Genomic DNA, 19,974 nt, shown 5'->3' with positions numbered 1-19,974 from the left:
AGTTGAGGTGTTCTAAAACTTTTGACCAGTAGTGTATATTAAAGAAAATTTACGATTTTTCTTTTTAAAGGTGATTTTGGGGGGGGGGGCGGTTGAGCACTTGGGTGATGCAAAGGTTGAAAAATGCTGAAATTTTTGTTTTGTGGGGATTGAACGAAACTTTGCAGCAGAAACAAATGATTTCAAAGTATTTAATATGGATTATGAGGCTTCTTTCGCACTTTCAGATACAATAATATGTTGAATCTCGCCTCTACCAGGCCCAATGCAAGCTTCAGCCGCAATTGTTTGAACACGAGCAAACTTTTCACTTTATTAAGAGGTTATTGGTAAAATTTGATAAACCTGACCAAGAACCTGGGATCCCTTGTTGTCGCATCTCGTCATTAGGATAACCAGGGCTGGGCAGACATTAATTGAAGCAGATTTCCAACTCTGATTTAATTAAGCAAGCTAGATATCAACCCAAAAGGCATTTGTACTGCCGACCTTTGTGTGGATGGAACAACTGAAAAGCCTGTCCTGAACATTAATCGGAATGAAATCCACAGATATGAAGTGAAGTAGCCGAGATGTCACATTGTAACCACTGGGCCATGAAAACTTTTGCAACAAGTGTGTCCATCCTGAGGCAAGCCAGAAAACTTCATCTTGCAAATCTCAAGGCCAGACTCTCCAGCCAGTCTCCTTCCTCAAAGTGTTGGTGGTGCTTGTCAAGTCTGCCTGGTGTTTACTTCCCCTCCATCCCATTCCTCAACTGAAAATGCTGTATTGCAGAGTTTGGCCGAGTTAAGATACAAAACTCATCCCGCTATGTCGCCATCTTAGCACTGTCTACTTGCTATCCTTCTCACTCAAGAAGGCAGAGAAAGTAGAAAGTTTGGTCCGGCCTTGACTCTGCTTCGGTGATGAAATTTTGTATCACGTTTTCAAATCCAGCTTTGACCATCTTCCTCCACCTCCTCGATCTGTCACATTCAGTCTGTGTTCACCTTTTGGCCTCCTCTCCCCTGCACGGAATTCAGCAAACATTCCTCCCGTCTCCAGGAAGGCTGCAAAACAAAGTCGGCCCTATCAACTGTAGGCCAGTGAGCTTGATTACAATTACAGGCAAAGTCGTGGAATCCGTCATTGCTTCCGATGTCGAGTCTTTCCTGTTTTCAAACAACCTGGTCCTGGTGACCAAGTTTGCAATTCTGTCCTGGTCATTCAAGTCTGGACCTGATTCTGCTTCTCACAACAATGACCGAAGCCCATCTCACAGGGTAAGCTACAGTTCTCCAAGGCAATATTTTGGTCCCAGTCTTGTTCCTCATCCATATTAATGATTTTTGTGATTCTTGGGAAAATCCTCTCTTCCTTTTTGCAGATCACTCCTCATTGTGTCGTACAATTCCCATCCATCTGCTGATATGGAAAATATTACACTCTGATATGATCTTTCAATCTCTTAACATGTCCTTCAATCTTGGAAAATCTGTCTCACCCTCTCATTCTGGAAAGGTTGTCAAACAAATCTACCTATTTCCTTGGTCATCCATTGGAAGAGGTTCAGTCTCTTGAACTTCTAGGCCTCACCATTAACCATTATATTTCCTGGGCCGATCACATGGCAAAGCTGACCTACAAAGCCATCCGCAGACTGGGCATCCTCCATTGATCTTAGGATTTCCTTGGGAAATCAGAGCTTTGCAAGTGAAAAGTCAGACATATAATAGGAGGAACCATGAAGTGGCAGAAGCACAAAGCTGAATCCTTAACGGAAGAGCCTGGACGACTTGTGGGTAGACTGTTCCAAATGCGAGAGAAGTTTGGAGTTATTGTAATTATTTCATACTAGCAGAAGCACCCGGCATTGCCGGGTGGGGGAGGGGACGGGGGGGGGGGAAGAGGGGAGACGGGAGGGGAGGAGGGGGGAAGGGGACTGGGGGGGGAGGCAGGAAAGGAAGGGGGTTCATATATATGCTGGTGGGTGAATGTGGCGTTCATCCCGTTTCTGAGTTAAATGTGATGCAGATCAGGAAGAAGAAGAAGAAGAAGAAGCCGTACTAACTACATACAATTCTGGAATTTTCATTTTTTTTGTATTCAAATGTCTGGTGATTGTTTTGTATTTATTTATACGAATGCGTACTTGTTTCATTCATTTTAAAAGGCTGAGGCACTATCGAGCGTTTTTATTTATATATTTATTTATTTTACTCCAAAAAAACTATCTTTTTTTTTTTTCAAATATATATAATTCTTTTTGCCTAAAACACTCCCAGGCACTCACTGATGAACCTATGAAAGTTTGACGAAGATCCGTTCAGCCATCTCTGAGAAAAATGGCGACACAGAGACACACACACACACACACACACACACACACACACACACACAGACAGACATCTCTCTTATATAGTAGACTAGCCGAAAGCACACGGCGTTGTCCGGGTTATTTTTGAATGAATTTACTACTATAATTCAGCTTTTACTCGCAGCCGAAGAAGATTGACTGCTGTAATTCAGCTCAGCTTTTAATTGCGAAATGGGCCCAGCCTGGCCGATGCGGCCTCGACCGGCCTCGCCACCTAGCATACAACCTTCCCGGGGCCCGTCCCAACATTTTTGGTTCTTTTTGAATGAATTTACTACTATAATTCAGCTTTTACTCGCGGCCGTAGAAGATTGACTACTATAATTCAGCTCAGCTTATAATTGCGAAATGGGCCCAGCCCGGCCGATGCAGCCTCGACCGGCCGCGCCACCTAGCCTATAACCTTCCCGGGGCCCGTCCCGATATTTTTGGTTCTTTTTGAATGAATTTACTACTATAATTCAGCTTTTACTCACGGCCGTAGAGGATTGACTACTATAATTCAGCTCAGCTTTTAATTGTGAAATGTGCCCAGCCCGGCCGAGGCGGCCTCGACCGGCCTCGCCACGTAGCCTATAACCTTCCCGGGGCCCGTCCCGACATATTTGGTTCTTTTTGAATGAATTTACTACTATAATTCAGCTTTTACTCGTGGCCGTAGAAGATTGACTACTATAATTCAGTTCAGCTTTTAATTGCAAAATGGGCCCAGCCTGGCCGATGCGGCCTCGACCGGCCTCGCCACCTAGCCTTCACCTAGCCTCAACCGGCCTCGCCACCTTGACTAAAACCTTCCCGGAGCCAGTCCCGACATTTTTTGTATTCGAGGTTTCCTCCTATCTTTCACCGTTCAGGAGATTAGCTTGCGCAGACAAACAAACAAAAACTTTCTTTTATAATATAGAGAGATATACAGCACCTGGCCGCGGTTTTGCCCTCTTTCTGGGGAGTGCACCTGTCACTGATGCATTTCCCACTGTAAGCAAGAACAGGGGGTTTTGAATTTGCCCAGGGTGTTGGTGATAACCAGCTAGCTCTTGGCGAAGTCCACCATGCGATCCTTAATGTCTGAACTAATGCTGGCAAATGGGTTGGGATTTTAACCCAGGCTAGACAGCTCAGAGGTTAGTGTGCATACATCTCGGCTGTCCTGTTAGCGGAGAGAGAGAGGTTAAAGTATAAAGGTAAGCATTATGTTTAAACTTGCAGAGGATAATAAGGTAAGACCCAGGTGAAAGGAGCTAGGTGGATAATAAGGCAGAGGTGAGAGGAGCAACATTTCCCTCCTGTTGAAGGATCAATGACATGGGTGGCCTCAAGGGGGACAATATGGGAAAAGGAACCATTATTCCACGGTGTACTTTTGATGACCTTTTTACCATATATTACAAGAAGAGGATGGACTTCCTCATGTGGATAATTCTGACGAAGCAGCTGGTTCTGGAGGCCAGCTATAAGATATAATCTGTCTAAGAATGTTTGGGGATTATCCAGCTCGTGGATGTGGGGAAAGGGGGCGGTGAGACAAAGTGGTACTGTGGGATGTTCCTGCATTAAAACATCTGTTCCTGATAGATTACCAGTTGCTTGCCTCCCTCTTCTTCTTTCGACCAGTAAAGAGAGATGCTGCCATAACTTGCTGAAGGAGCCGTCCTCTGAAGAGTGAAGTCGTGTCCAATATCAAGTAATGGATTTTCCAATGATCAAAATAATTAAATAATGTCGATCAATAATATAATTGTTCCCAGAATACCACTTTGAGAGTTGCGAGTCTCTGGAGAAAGATCATGGGAGAGACTGCCATCCAAATCAATGTGCTGTTTGTGAGTGCAGAGGAAATCTGATACTTTTGCATCCATTCCAGGAGGGAACTCTGGATACCATTAGTGGACTGCTTGTAAAGTAGGGTTTGGCTGCAGAGTATCAAATACTTAGAATAGATCTCGTGAGATGGGTGGAATGATCTGGGCAGGAATCAGTTTTTTTCATGAAGACATGAGTTTTCAGGCCTACTGTGATGATAGTGATTGCATTCTTACCTCCGCATCCAAAGGTTGATGGAGGTTGTTGTCACACCTGTCTGTCTGTCTTTGTTTGTCTGTGAACAGGATATCTCGAAAAGTTGTGGAAGGATTCGGAGGAAACTTGGTGGATGTGTTGGGTAGAAGCGAAATGCAGGTTTAAGAGATCCGTTGTGTACGTATGTGTGGCATACGTGTGCGTGTCTGCATTTTAAAAATTCATTTTCTCGGCAACCGTTGGTCTGGTTGACAGGAAACTTTCACCATAGGAGCGCCTCCCCCTGTATAATTTTTCTATTCATAAGTATGACGTTGTCGGTCATGTGGTACAGGCGCCATCTTGGAAAAACTGAAAAACGGTGCACCTCTATCTCCGACACTGCGCCATGGAAAAAAAAAAATTGAAACGGTGCGTTGTCAAGTACTCCCCATGGGGAATGAGATATGTTGTCATCAATACCTTCATTATGACGTCATAATTCGAAGTCATAATTCGATATATACATATGTATGTGTATATATACATATATATACATGTATGTATGTGTATATATATATATATATATATATATATATATATATATATATATACACATATGTACATACACTACATGGCCAAAAGTATGTGGACACCTGAACATCACACATCTCATTCCAAAATCATGGGCATTAATATGGAGTTGGTCCCCCCCCCCCCCCCCTCCCCCCCTTTGCTGCTAGAACAGCCTCCACTCTTCTGGGAAGGCTTTCCACTAGATGTTGGAACATTGCTATGGGGATTTGCTTCTATTCAGCCACAAGAGCATTAGTGAGGTCGGGCACTGATGTTTGGCGATTAGGCCTGGCTCACAGACGGCGTTCCAATTCATCCCAAAGGTGTTTGATGGGGTTGAGGTCAGGGCTCTGTGCAGGCCAGTCAAGTTCTTCCACACCGATCTCGACAAACCCTTTCTGTTTGGACCTTGCTTTGTGCAAGGGGGAATTGTCATACTGAAACAGGAAAGGGCCATCCCCAAACTGTTGCCACAAAGTTGGAATCACACAATCGTCTAGAATGTCATTATATGCTGTAGCGTTAAGATTTCCCTTCACTGGAACGAAGGGGCCGAGCCAGAACCATGAAAAACAGCCCCTGACCATTATTCCTCCTCCACCAAATTTACAGTTGTCACTATGCATTCGGGCAGGTAGCGTTCTCCTGGCGTCCGCCAAACCCAGATTCGTCTGTCGGACTGCCAGATGGTGAAGCGTGATTCATCACTCCAGAGAATGCGTTTCCACTGTTCCAGAGTCCAATGGCGGCGAGCTTTACACCACTCCAGCCGACGCATGGCATTGTGCATGGTGATCTTCGGCTTGTGTGCGGCTGCTCAACCATGGAAACCCATTTCATGAAGCTCCCGACGAATCGTTGTTGTGCTGACGTTGCTTCCAGAGGCAGTTTGGAACTCTGTAGTGAGTGTTGCAACCGAGGACAGATGATTTTGTACGTGCTTCAGCACTCGGCGATCCCGTTCTGTGAGCTTGTTTGGCCTACCACTTCACGGCTGAGCTGTTGTTGCTCCTTGACGGTTCCACTTCACAATAACAGCACTTACAGTTGACCGGGGCTGCTCTAGCAGGGCAGAAATTTGACAAACTTACTTGTTGGAAATGTTACGTGGTCCCCTCGGTGAATACCTGGTCTCGGTGACCCCCGGACCGTGAGAGGAACTCCGCCAGCAAGCTGTATTATCTATGCGCTTTCGCCACGCAATCCATATGAATTTCACCCAGGAGACAACTGATGTTCAAGGATATATTTCCAATGGTAATGATACCATACAATTTCAATGACCCAACCACGGAGATTTTCCCCGAGCAATCAACAATACACAACCATCAACAATATTTCACTGACACAACCACGGAGATTCTCCCCCGAGCAATCAACAATACACTACCATCAACAATTCCCCAGCCACAATCAATTCCCTATGAGTAAGATGGCCATCTTATACATGTGTGTCCCGGTGAGTACTCACGACACCCTTTTGGTCTCGGTCCCGCACAATGTCTCTGGGCCCCTCCTGACCAAGATGATGGTCGCCGTCGCCGCTCTCGGGCGGTTGAACGAACGCCGGGTGGACGTTTTTCCACCGGGCAGGTATCGTACCAGGCACCGAGGCTGCAGCCCCTCGTGGCCACGCGAAGCGGATTCGGTAGAGCAAGCCAAACCCCACGCCGCTTGCAAGGCGCGTTAGGCCCCCAACGTGCGACCCGCACGCGTCGGTTTGGACGGTGCCGCGAACGAGGCCAGACGCGGGTTCGATGCACGGCCCCACGTCAACTTGACGTCTCCACCGGGCAGGTACACGTTCCGGTAATTCCTCTCGCCAGCCAGGCTTCGGAACGCCGCTGTTCCACGCAGCGCAAGGTCGATCCCACCTTTTGTCGGAGCGGGGCGAGGAAGAATAATACTCGTCCTTTTTTCCTCGTGTCTTTTCTCTTCCGTTTCCGGTCACTTCCGTTTCCGGCCACTCCCTCAGAAGGGCTCCTGACCCTCCAACCACAACAACTTAATATACTACACACGGATAAGCAAAGACCTGAATGGTAATTCACATACATTCACATAAATATGTAACACTCCCCCCCTTCAAGAAAGAAAGTTTGAACCCAGCGAAAACTTTCTTTGCCGGCCAATTTGGAGAAACAAACCAGATAACTCAACCCCCCCCCACATTATCCGTTCCCCCCGGGCACAGTTATCACTTAAAAATAAAGCAACCAAAATTTCACCACAACCCCTCCAGATTACTCCCTCTGGACTAAGTACCAACAACGACATTGTCCCTGCCAAATCAAACTCCATCTCATGACCCTCTGACTTTGACCGTCAGTTTCTTGGGAATGAAGGTTAAGGGGTTGATCAAAGATCCAAAGTTAAGCAACTCGATAGCACTTTTTCCGGGAGGCCAAGCCGAGTATTCACTACATGGATGCCTTTAGGAACGCGGAGTTCACGGTTAGTCCGTGCAGGAAAGTTCTCTACATGGGCGCCTTGAGGAACGTGGAGTTCACGGTTAGTCCGTGCATGAAAGTTCACTACATGGACGCCTTTAGGAACGGCGTTCACGGTTAATTCGTGTAGGAATCTTGGCTCGGCGGCTCCGCCGCCTTCCGTGCTTCAACTTCTCAGAACTTCCCTAATAATTAGGGTGGGACCACTGGTCCCTGTAGTCCCATGAATAGCGGTCTCCTTCTCGGCCACTACCAACACTACCGCCCAGTTGTCCTCTCCTGTAGACCTCTCGACGCCTACGAAATGCCTTCCCTACTGTTATGGTCCGACCCTCCAAATCCTTGCCATTCCAATTCTTCTCTGCCTCTCTGGCGTCTTTTGTGCTGGCAAACGTGACAAAGCCGAACCCTCTTGACTGTTGCGTTTCCCAGTCTCTTACCAACCGCACTTCCACCAGCGGCCCATATCTGTTGAAGACAGAGGTCAGAACTTCTTCCTCTGTTTTGAAGTTCAGTCCCCCTACAAATAACTTGGCACTTTGGTCGCCATCCCGAGCTGGTGTGATGTTATTTTCCCTGCTGGGCTCTTTACCAACCCTCAGGTTACCATAAACTTGACCCCCGGCCAAATCATTCCCGATAACCACAGATACACCCTCTACAGGAAGCGTGGCTTGTAAACCGACGGTGACCGGTCCTGACACCAAATCGGACTCCAACTGGATGACCTGAAGGGGAGCACTAACACCGCCCCCGATCCCCTGTAAACGAACACTATCCCCCGTTGCCGTCTCCTCGGACCATGGCAAAATGCCTTCAAGCATTAAAGATTGATGGGCCCCTGTGTCCCTCAATATCCTAACCGGTCTCCGGTTAGTCGAGGCTCCATCCAGTGACACAAACCCCTCTGAAATAAATGGTTGGTAACCCTTTTGATGGCGATTTCTTACGCTAGCCATCGCATTCGGAGTTGTAATAGTCAGACTCCGCTCTGGGTTGTCCCTTTTCATGAGGTAACAACTGGACATCAAGTGTCCAGGTTTCTTGCAAAACGCGCAAGTAGGCCCGGAGGAAAAACTCGGGGTCTGCCTCGGGCCCCCCGAACTATAAGTTTGTCTTGGGCCCGCCTCCCTCTGATTTCGAACCGGTGGGGTATCATAGTTGTCCCCATAATCATCTCGAGGCCGCCGCCATGTATGGTCGTTCTCCGCACCTGCTGTTCCCCACCTCCCCTGCGGAGATCTAGGCGAGGAGTTAGGTTCGTGGACCCCTATTCGGTGGGTTAAGGCATAATCATCTGCCATGGTGGCTGCGTCCCACAACTTTGGTACCTTCTTTTCCTGCAGGTACACTTTGATGTCCTCGTGGACACACTGCTGGAATTCCTCCACCAGGATCAAGTCCCGCAATGTTTCGAAGTCTTTCCCGACTCCTTTTGACTCACACCACCGATCAAACATGTTTTCTTTCACTCTGGCAAACTCCACATGGGTCTCACTCTCCCTCTTCCTGGCATTCCTGAATTTTTGCCTGTAAGCTTCCGGAACCAACTCATACGCTTTGAGGATGTGCGTCTTCAGTACCTCATAATCTGCACATTGGTCCATTGGTAGCGTCGAATAAATTTCCTGAGCTTTCCCCACCAGCACACTTTGCACGAGTATGGTCCAGGCCTCCTCCGGCCAGTTTAATTGTCGAGCCACTTTCTCAAAGTGTGGAAAAAATTTCGCGACTTCCTTTTCACTGAACGGTGGAACCAGCCTCACATGTCTGCCCACATCCCAGGTTTTCTGGTTAGGTGTCGACCCCGTCAGCAAGGGTGGTGCCTCTCCCCGTTCTCTCATTAACTCCAGCTCCTTGAATTTGATTTCTTGCTGAAGCTCCATGTCACGTTCCTTTAATTCCCTTTCCGCTTTTCTCTCCTCTGCTTCGAGGTCCCTTGCAGCTCTCCTCTCCTCTGCTTTTCTCCCTTCTAACCTTTCCTGGAGTTCTCGTTCCACTCTCCTTTCCTCTGCTTGTTTCTCTTCTCTCCTCGCTTCTGCTTTCCTTTCTTCTTCTGCTAACCTTTCCTGGAGTTCTCGTTCCACTCTCCTTTCCTCTGCTTGTTTCTCTTCTCTCCTCGCTTCTGCTTTCCTTTCTTCTTCTGCTCTTTCCTTTTCTGCTTTCCTTTCTTCTTCTGCTCTTTCCTTTTCTGCTTTCCTTTCTTCTTCTGCTCTTTCCTTTTCTGCTTTCCTTTCTTCTTCTTTTAACCTTTCCTGGAGTTCTCGTTCCACTCTCCTTTCCTCTGCTTGTTTCTCTTCTCTCCTCTCTTCTGCTTTCCTTTCTTCTTCTTTGATCCGTTCCTGGCTCCGTAATTGCAACTCCAGTTTCCGGAGCTCAACGTCTTCTGGTTCTTCGGGTAGCCACTCCCAGGCTAACTCGTCCCATGTTCCTAATCCCACCATAGATTGTATCACCGTGGCCTGCAACTCTGCCTTCCTCAAATTAGTTCGGACCTCCAAGTTAAAATGTTTGGCCAATTTCAAGAGGTCCGACTTTAGCAACGCTCGGAACTGTGCCTCACTCGGGGTTACCCCAAAGTTCTGTGCCACAAACGCCATGGTGCCTATCGTTAACACCTGTTAACCTCCACCCAAGACTTTACCCCAATTTCTCAAAAAAAAATTTTACCAATTAATAATTAATTAATAAATTTTAATTTAAAAAAAATTATTATTTTATTATTTTATACAATTTTAAATCCCGGACGAGCCCCCAATTCTGTTACGTGGTCCCCTCGGTGAATACCTGGTCTCGGTGACCCCCGGACCGTGAGAGGAACTCCGCCAGCAAGCTGTATTATCTATGCGCTTTCGCCACGCAATCCATATGAATTTCACCCAGGAGACAACTGATGTTCAAGGATATATTTCCAATGGTAATGATACCATACAATTTCAATGACCCAACCACGGAGATTTTCCCCGAGCAATCAACAATACACAACCATCAACAATATTTCACTGACACAACCACGGAGATTTTCCCCCGAGCAATCAACAATACACTACCATCAACAATTCCCCAGCCACAATCAATTCCCTATGAGTAAGATGGCCATCTTATACATGTGTGTCCCGGTGAGTACTCACGACACCCTTTTGGTCTCGGTCCCGCACAATGTCTCTGGGCCCCTCCTGACCAAGATGATGGTCGCCGTCGCCGCTCTCGGGCGGTTGAACGAACCCCGGGTGGACGTTTTTCCACCGGGCAGGTATCGTACCAGGCACCGAGGCTGCAGCCCCTCGTGGCCACGCGAAGCGGATTCGGTAGAGCAAGCCAAACCCCACGCCGCTTGCAAGGCGCGTTAGGCCCCCAACGTGCGACCCGCACGCGTCGGTTTGGACGGTGCCGCGAACGAGGCCAGACGCGGGTTCGATGCACGGCCCCACGTCAACTTGACGTCTCCACCGGGCAGGTACACGTTCCGGTAATTCCTCTCGCCAGCCAGGCTTCGGAACGCCGCTGTTCCACGCAGCGCAAGGTCGATCCCACCTTTTGTCGGAGCGGGGCGAGGAAGAATAATACTCGTCCTTTTTTCCTCGTGTCTTTTCTCTTCCGTTTCCGGTCACTTCCGTTTCCGGCCACTCCCTCAGAAGGGCTCCTGACCCTCCAACCACAACAACTTAATATACTACACACGGATAAGCAAAGACCTGAATGGTAATTCACATACATTCACATAAATATGTAACAGAAAGGTGGCATCCTATGACGGTGCCGTGTTGAAAGTCACTGAGCTCTTCAGTACGGCCCATTCTCCTGCCAATGTTTGTCTATGGAGATTGCATGGCTGTGTGTTTGATTATATATACCTGTCAGCAATGGGTGTGGCTGAAACAGCCGAATCCACCAATTAGAAGGGGTGTCCGCATTCATTTGGCCATGTCGTGTGTGTGTATGTATGTGTGTATGTATATATATATATATATATATATATATATATATATATATATATATATATATATATATATATATATATATATATATATATATATATATATATATATATATATATATATATATATATGTGTGTATGTATATAGCCCTCGACTAAATACCCTTCAAGAGGTGAGTGGATGGGGTTTCCTCCTGCATTGTAGTTTGTTTCACATAGACGTTTGAACGAGGCACGACTTCCCTCTCCTCATTATTTATCAGCAACCTAATTTTAGAATTGGGTGCTGAACATTTTATTTGGTTCAGGTTTGAGATAAGTTTTCCATCGTCGGTGCTACTGTACTTACCTTTGCACCCTTGCTATCGTAACTTTGTGATCCAGTCGGTTTCGACGTGATCAGTTGGGTTTATTATAAAATAACTTTTAAAATTAAAATAATGATGTTCCAGGTCAAAGTGGTTTTCCCGTTTTATTACCCGACGAGTATCAATGTTGCACGAAGTTACCATTCTAATTTCGGAGGATAGTTTTTTTTTGCCACCCACAACAACATATGTTGGTTGGTAGACTCCATAAATACAGGATTTCTTGAAATGCGAATGCCATTGGACCGTTTCACTGGATGGTCAATGCATGGAATGGTCTCCCTTGAATGGGTCGTGCAGTGGAGGTAGTTGTGGTTCTGATTCTGATGTACCATACTCTGTCACGGAGCGTCGGTGCTGCCAAAGCAGTTTTTTGGCCAAGGTTATTCTGGGTGGTTTGCCATTGCCATCCGAACACTACTTAGAGCAGGGATTTGTAATTTGTTCATGGTGCCGGCGATACGTCACCTACACTTCATGAAGGACACCGTGGGATCTTTCACATCCACCAACTACTGTAGCTGCAGGCGGACAACACAAAAATACGTTCACATTCGGATACAAACATGAAATTTGGCAGTTATGCTCATATAGATACTATTTAAATCCAGTTGATTAACCAACTCGAAATTCAACATGGCGGCCATTTTTTTTCAAAATGGCCACCAATATTATGAATTGTGAAAACAAATGACCGTCATGTTGAATTTCGAGTTGGCTAATTGGCTGGTTTTAAAGAGTATGTATATAAAAGCATTACTGCCAAATTTCAGGCATGTATCGCAAGTTGAACGATTCCCCCTAAATGGGTATTAGCGCCGAGCTTTCCGGATGCCGGCAGACAGGACGCCATTTTAACGTCCATCCGAGGGACGGGACACACATTGATTGATGAATCACCCTGCATGTGAAACCACCAGAATGGCAGCTTACAGCTGGGTCATGATTCAAACCCGGGCTAGACAGTTTAGAGGCGAGTACCTCTCGATCGTCCTGCCAGCCCGTGGAGCGGGTAGATAGGTACCTGGATCTGGATGAATTGGAAATGAAGAGGTGTATGGTACGGGGATATTGGCAGGATTTGTAGCTTGTGTGTGGATGAGATGGGTGATGAGTAGTTTCTGGGTGATGGGTGATGAGTAGTTTCTGGGTGATGGACGATGAGTAGTTTCTGGGTGATGGGCGATGAGTAGTTTCTGGGTGATGGGTGATGAGTAGTTTCTGGGTGATGGGCGATGAGTAGTTTCTGGGTGATGGGCGATGAGTAGTTTCTGGTTGATGGACGATGAGTAGTTTCTGGGTGATGGGCGATGAGTAGTTTCTGGGTGATGGGCGATGAGTAGTTTCTGGGTGATGAGTAGTGTCTGGGCAATGAGTAGTTTATGGGTGGTGGGCGGTGAGTAGTTTCTGGGTGATGGGTGGTGAGTAGTTTCTAGGTGATGGGTGATAAGAAGATTCTGGGTGATGGGCGATGAGTAGTTTCTGGGTGATGAGTAGTTTCTGGGTGATGGGCGATGAGTAGTTTCTGGGTGATGGGTGGTGAGTAGTTTCTGGGTGATGGGCAATGAGTAGTTTCTGGGTGATGGGCGGTGAGTAGTTTCTGGGTGATGGGTGGTGAGTAGTTTCTAGGTGATGGGTGATAAGATTCTGGGTGATGGGCGATGAGTAGTTTCTGGGTGATGAGTAGTTTCTGGGTGATGGGCGATGAGTAGTTTCTGGGTGATGGGTGGTGAGTAGTTTCTGGGTGATGGGCGATGAGTAGTTTCTGGGTGATGGGCGGTGAGTAGTTTCTGGGTGATGGGCGGTGAGTAGTTTCTGGGTGATGGGCGGTGAGTAGTTTCTGGGTGATGGACGATGAGTAGTTTCTGGGTGATGGGCGATGAGTAGTTTCTGGGTGATTAGTAGTTTCTGGGTGATGGGCGATGAGTACTTTCTAGGTGATGGGTGATAAGAAGATTCTGGGTGATGGGCGATGAGTAGTTTCTGGGTGATGAGTAGTTTCTGGGTGATGGGCGATGAGTAGTTTCTGGGTGATGGGTGGTGAGTAGTTTCTGGGTGATGGGCGATGAGTAGTTTCTGAGTGATGGGCAGTGAGTAGTTTCTGGGTGATGGGTGGTGAGTAGTTTCTGGGTGATGGGCGGTGAGTAGTTTCTGGGTGATGGGCGATGAGTAGTTTCTGGGTGATTGGCGATGAGTAGTTTCTGGGTGATGAGTAGTTTCTGGGTGATGGGCGATGAGTAGTTTCTGGGTGATGGACGATGAGTAGTTTCTGGGTGATGGACGATGAGTAGTTTCTGGGTGATGGGCGGTGAGTAGTTTCTGGGTGATGGACGATGAGTAGTTTCTGGGTGATGGACGATGAGTAGTTTCTGGGTGATGGGCGGTGAGTAGTTTCTGGGTGATGGGCGGTGAGTAGTTTCTGGGTGATGGGTTGTGAGTAGTTTCTGGGTGATGGACGATGAGTAGTTTCTGGGTGATGGGCGATGAGTAGTTTCTGGGTGATGGACGATGAGTAGTTTCTGGGTGATGGGCGGTGAGTAGTTTCTGGGTGATGGACGATGAGTAGTTTCTGGGTGATGGGCGGTGAGTAGTTTCTGGGTGATGGGTGGTGAGTAGTTTCTGGGTGATGGACGATGAGTAGTTTCTGGGTGATGGGTGATGAGTAGTTTCTGGGTGATGGGCGGTGAGTAGTTTCTGGGTGATGGGCGGTGAGTAGTTTCTGGGTGATGGGCGGTGAGTAGTTTCTGGGTGATGGGCGGTGAGTAGTTTCTGGGTGATGGGCGATGAGTATGGCACATTTTGGTGGCCTCTTGCGCCAAAGCTCCTTGTGTGAGTTTGTGTTTTGGTGTTTGTGCTCGGCAGGTTATCCCTCGGGAGAAATGTGAACTGGATTCTTCAGGACATGTTGTATCAGAATGGTTGTTTATTGCTTTGGTGTGCAGAAGTTTATTTGGAGCTGTGGGTTTGAAATCAATTCCTTCCAGATGTGTTTTCCAGTTGAGAGACGCAAACTGTTCTTGGCATCCGGTATAAATAAATCTAGCAAAGTTAAAAAATCAGAACAACAGACAAAAAATCCTGTTTTTTTTTTCGGTACCATTGGTGTACACGAGTATGGAATGGTGAAACCTTTATATTTTCAACCTCCAAAGACGTTTTTGATTAAAGGGGTTTAACCCCCTCCACGTGTAGCTCAAACAAGTATGGAAGTCATTTTAAAAAGTGTGCAAACAAGTGTGTTCCGGGCCACGTTCACCCACAGTTACCCCGAGTTCGGTCGTCCTCCCTGTACGTGACGTCACCGCACGCGACCTTGGGATTGGTCCCTCCGGTTGACGTTATTAAGCCGGCCGTCCCATCTGCTGGTATTAGTTGGTCGGCGTTAATGAAGATCCCACGGCGTCTTTTGTAAAGACGAGAGGCGAGTTATCGCCGGCATCCTGAACACATTGTGAATTCCTGCCATGACATGTCCGGTGATGTCACGTATACATGTCATGTCATGTATACATGTCGGGTGAGGCCTGGCCAACCGGTTCGTGATGACAAACGTCGCTCCTGACCAAGGAATGTCCAAGATGGCGCGGAATTGGATGCGCGATCATTTTCATGTTGGATGGAGGTTGTCTTCACCCTTGTTTCTTTGTCTGAATGCGACAGCTCGTTAACACTTTCAGCTATCTTCGTCAAACTTTACCAGAGGATTCCGAAGGCCAAAAGTGAGGCTGTCAATATTTTTTTGACTATATAGGTCAAAGGTCAAAGGTCAAGGTTCTCTCATTTGTTTGTCCGGGCAATATCTCAGCCATCCTTTGAGCCAGGAAGATGAAATTTGGGCAGAATAGCGAGAACGTGCTTTGGCAAAAACGGTATTTTAAAATTTTTTATTACTCAATTAATTCATTAATTATTTAATTCTTATCGATTTATTAAGTACTTATTTATTTCTTTACTCTTCTGGGCAAATATCTCAGGCACCTTTTGACCTGGGAAGCTGATATTTGGACACGACAGTGACCAAGTAATTTGGCTGTAAAGGGTATTTTTGATTTGTTGATTAATTATTTTATTTTTGGACCAATTAATTAGTTTTCGAAAAATGAGATTCAGACGAAACGGTGCTGGTTAAAGGTATTCAATTCCCCAATTAATTAAATTATATAATTATTCATATGATTATTATTTATTCTAATGACAATTAATGAATCAATTTATTGATTCTCTTGCCTTGTGTCATACCTGTCAGGCCTGACGTCCTTTCTTGTCTGTCTGTCTGTGAGAAAGATATCTCAAAAGGTTATAGACCGATTGTGACAAAACATGGTGGATGGGTTGGGTGGGTGACAACAACAAGCGAATTCCATTTTGGTTCAGGTCCGAATCCAGATCCAGCCCATCAATGGGACACAAAACGTACACCGTTTATCCTGGTGGAGGTACGTGCTCCACAGTGACATTCCAGTCGAGCTTCCAATGAATGCAAGTTGTTGGCAAATCGTCTGCAATGCCTGTGGTTTCGGGAGAACCATTCGAAGTGCAGATCATAAAAAAGGGGAAGTGCAGACAAACGAGTCTGGACAAGGCAGCATGATCCGGATCTTTAATATCGTGATTTGGTAAACCAGTTCAATGGGTCCTGGTGGACGTGAATACCATGGAGTGTGACAGGTGCACATGGTCATTATTTATTTATTTGTCACGACGTGACATTCAATAGAAAGTTGAACTAAGTGCACATGACACATGACACATGACCGAACGTCAGAGCAAACTGCCGGGAAAGAAGGCACGAAGGAATGAGTTGGGAGTTGGGATTCAGCGGAGGAATTCGAGCGAGCCTGGCTAGGATTGCGAGATTCCGGACTCGCAGGGAAAATGCGAAGGGGGCGAGTCGAGTCGGGCGTGTGCCTCGCCCCGGGTGAGTCATAGCGAAGGCGGGGCCACACGGCTCGGCTCTCGACTCGGGGAAACGGCAGGAAAATAGTTTTAGAAAAAAATTAATAAACAACGTTTTACGCACCGAGCTCAAGAGGAGTCGCGCCGTGAGCGTCCGACCGAGGAGGTACTGCCCGAGGAGGTGCTGCTCGAAGAGGTGCTGCCCGAGGAGGTACTGCCCGAGGAGGTGCTGCCCGAGGAGGTGCTGCTCGAGGAGGTGCTGCTCGAGGAGGTGCTGTCCGAGGAGGTGCTACCCGAGGAGGTGCTGCTCGAGGAGGTGCTACCCGAGGAGGTGCTGTCCGAGGAGGTGCTACCCGAGGAGGTGCTGCCCGAGGAGGTGCTTCCCCAGCTGGACTGCGGTTCCCGGAGGAATGATCGCGATCGTGTTCCCACTCGCGTTCGCCATCGTCTCGTTCATCGGAGGCTGGACGGTGTGAGTCGCATTCCATGTTTGACTCTTCTTCTTCTTCCCCCTCGGGCTCCCTGTTAACGGATCAACTTTACTAACCGTCCGGATTCCCTTTACACGGAGGAATCGACTGTGGATTTGAAATTCCAGGGTCACTTGGATATCCGTTGCTAAAAACGTTCAAACTTCCGAACCTGGGTTTAAATATCCAGAAACTTTTACCCCAACTTTGGTTTAAATATCCAGAAACTTTTACCCCAACTTTGGTTTAAATATCCAGAAACTTTTACCCCAACTTTGGTTTAAATATCCAGAAACTTTTACCCCAACTTTGGTTTAAATATCCAGAAACTTTTACCCCAACTTTGGTTCAACCGTGAACAACCATGTAGTGAACAACGAAAACTGTCGTGTTTCATTCCTAAAACCTTCAACTTGCTGTATCAACGTTTTTCTGCTACTTCGTTTCGTTTTGCGTTGTAAATGGCGTTTTGTTCCGCCCACGTCGAAGTAATAGAACCCCATCCCGTGTTGCAGGTACGCTTTGGCCATTCGCGATGGACACGTGTGTCCCTTCACCGAATGGGTCCGGTGAGTACTCGCTACATACCCGGCATTGTCCCCGCTACATACCCGGCATTGTCCCCGCTACATACCCGCCATTGTCCCCGCTGCATACCCGTCATTGTCCCCGCTACATACCCGGCATTGTCCCCGCTACATACCCGGCATTGTCCCCGCTACATACCCGGCATTGTCCCCGCTACATACCCGTCATTGTCCCCGCTACATACCCGTCATTGTCCCCGCTACATACCCGTCATTGTCCCCGCTACATACCCGTCATTGTCCCCGCTACATACCCGGCATTGTCCCCGCTACATACCCGGCATTGTCCCCGCTACATACCCGGCATTGTCCCCGCTACATACCCGCCATTGTCCCCGCTACATACCCGTCATTGTCCCCGCTACATACCCGTCATTGTCCCCGCTACATACCCGGCATTGTCCCCGCTACATACCCGGCATTGTCCCCGCTACATACCCGCCATTGTCCCCGCTACATACCCGTCATTGTCCCCGCTACATACCCGTCATTGTCCCCGCTACATACCCGCCATTGTCCCCCGCTACATACCCGTCATTGTCCCCGCTACATACCCGCCATTGTCCTCGCTACATACCCGGCATTGTCCCCGCTACATACCCGGCATTGTCCCCGCTACATACCTGCCATTGTCCCCGCTACATACCCGCTATTGTCCCCGCTACATACCCGTCATTGTCCCCGCTACATACCCGCCATTGTCCCCCGCTACATACCCGTCATTGTCCCCGCTACATACCCGGCATTGTCCCCGCTACATACCCGCCATTGTCCCCCGCTACATACCCGGCATTGTCCCCGCTGCATACCCGTCATTGTCCCCGCTACATACCCGTCATTGTCCCCGCTACATACCCGTCATTGTCCCCGCTACATACCCGCCATTGTCCCCCGCTACATACCCGTCATTGTCCCCGCTGCATACCCGGCATTGTCCCCGCTGCATACCCGTCATTGTCCCCGCTACATACCCGGCATTGTCCCCGCTACATACCCGCCATTGTCCCCCGCTACATACCCGTCATTGTCCCCGCTGCATAACCGTCATTGACCACGCTACATACCCGCCATTGTCCCCCGCTACATACCCGTCATTGTCCCCGCTGCATACCCGTCATTGTCCCCGCTACATACCCGCCATTGTCCCCGCTGCATACCCGTCATTGTCCCCGCTACATACCCGGCATTGTCCCCGCTGCATACCCGTCATTGTCCCCGCTACATACCCGCCATTGTCCCCCGCTACATACCCGTCATTGTCCCCGCTGCATAACCGTCATTGACCACGCTACATACCCGCCATTGTCCCCGCTACATACCCGTCATTGTCCCCGCTGCATACCCGTCATTGTCCCCGCTGCATACCCGTCATTGTCCCCGCTACATACCCGGCATTGTCCCCGCTACATACCCGGCATTGTCCCCGCTACATACCCGGCATTGTCCCCGCTATATACCCGGCATTGTCCCCGCTACATACCCGCCATTGTCCCCGCTGCATACCCGTCATTGTCCCCGCTACATACCCGTCATTGTCCCCGCTACATACCCGTCATTGTCCCCGCTACATACCCGGCATTGTCCCCATTACATACCCGGCATTGCCCCCGCTACATACCCGGCATTGTCCCCGCTATATACCCGGCATTATCCCCGCTACATACCCGGCATTGCGCTCTTGGCGACGCTCCCTCTGCTCCTTCTGGGATCTCTTGAGGACGTGGAAATTTGTGTGCTGACGGATAGATAACCTGCACATGAGGGTTCAGGTGTGGGTACAGGTAAATGTGATGCAGGATGGCCTGGAGGTACCCCCACTTGCCTTTGGACTGCCAAGCCTGGGTTCGAATCCCGACCCAACTATAAACTGCCATCCTGGTGCTTCATCAATGTGTGGGCCGTCCCTCGGATGGACGTTAAACTTGGCATCCTGCTGCCAGTGTTAGTTGGTGGACGTTAAGGACCCCACGGTGTTCTTAGAGAAGTATCTGCGGCACCATGAGCAAATGACAAAGTCCTGCTCTAAATGCTGCTGGGAAGGCAATGGCAAACCGCCCAGAATAACGCGTGCCTTCGGCAGCACCGACTCTGTAACAAAGTGTGGAACTCAGAATCGGACAAATGTGACTTTGCTCACATGGACAAACCCCTTACAAGGCAGCAGGTGTTGTCCACGTTTTGTTTTTCATCGTAATGCTTCCCACCTTGTTTTCACCACATCCCCACTTCCCAATCCCGCCACCCTCCCTCATCCCCCATTTCCCCCTCAGTCCCCATAACGACCTTCGACCGACTCGTTCTGCCATCCCTCTACTCGCCCCTCTCTGTGTATA

General features: G+C 48.3%; 1 protein-coding gene and 1 long non-coding RNA gene across 3 annotated transcripts in view; one reads left to right on the top strand and one right to left on the bottom strand.

The window, feature by feature from the left end:
- Positions 1-17,045, bottom strand: part of LOC137432956 (uncharacterized) — a 76,184-nt gene extending 59,139 nt beyond the window's left edge. Inside the window, exon 1 of the long non-coding RNA XR_013624403.1 lies at positions 16,709-17,045. This is a non-coding gene — a long non-coding RNA (uncharacterized LOC137432956). The remainder of the gene's footprint in view (positions 1-16,708) is intronic.
- LOC137432946 (transmembrane protein 150A-like) overlaps positions 16,716-19,974 on the top strand; it is a 47,557-nt gene continuing 44,298 nt past the window's right edge. Inside the window, exons 1-2 of one of the 2 annotated variants that reach the window (XM_078783771.1) lie at positions 16,716-17,056; positions 17,570-17,623. In XM_078783771.1, coding sequence (XP_078639897.1) covers positions 16,995-17,056; positions 17,570-17,623 — 116 coding nt within the window. In that variant the 5' untranslated portion in view covers positions 16,716-16,994. The remainder of the gene's footprint in view (positions 17,057-17,569; positions 17,624-19,974) is intronic. The other variant, XM_078783772.1, reaches the window with a different exon arrangement.

This window comes from Myxine glutinosa, chromosome 8 (genome assembly GCF_964187855.1).
Source record: "Myxine glutinosa chromosome 8, kmMyxGlut1.1, whole genome shotgun sequence".
In the NCBI taxonomy this organism is placed as follows: domain Eukaryota; kingdom Metazoa; phylum Chordata; class Myxini; order Myxiniformes; family Myxinidae; genus Myxine; species Myxine glutinosa.
This window is presented reverse-complemented; position numbering and strand designations above follow the sequence as displayed.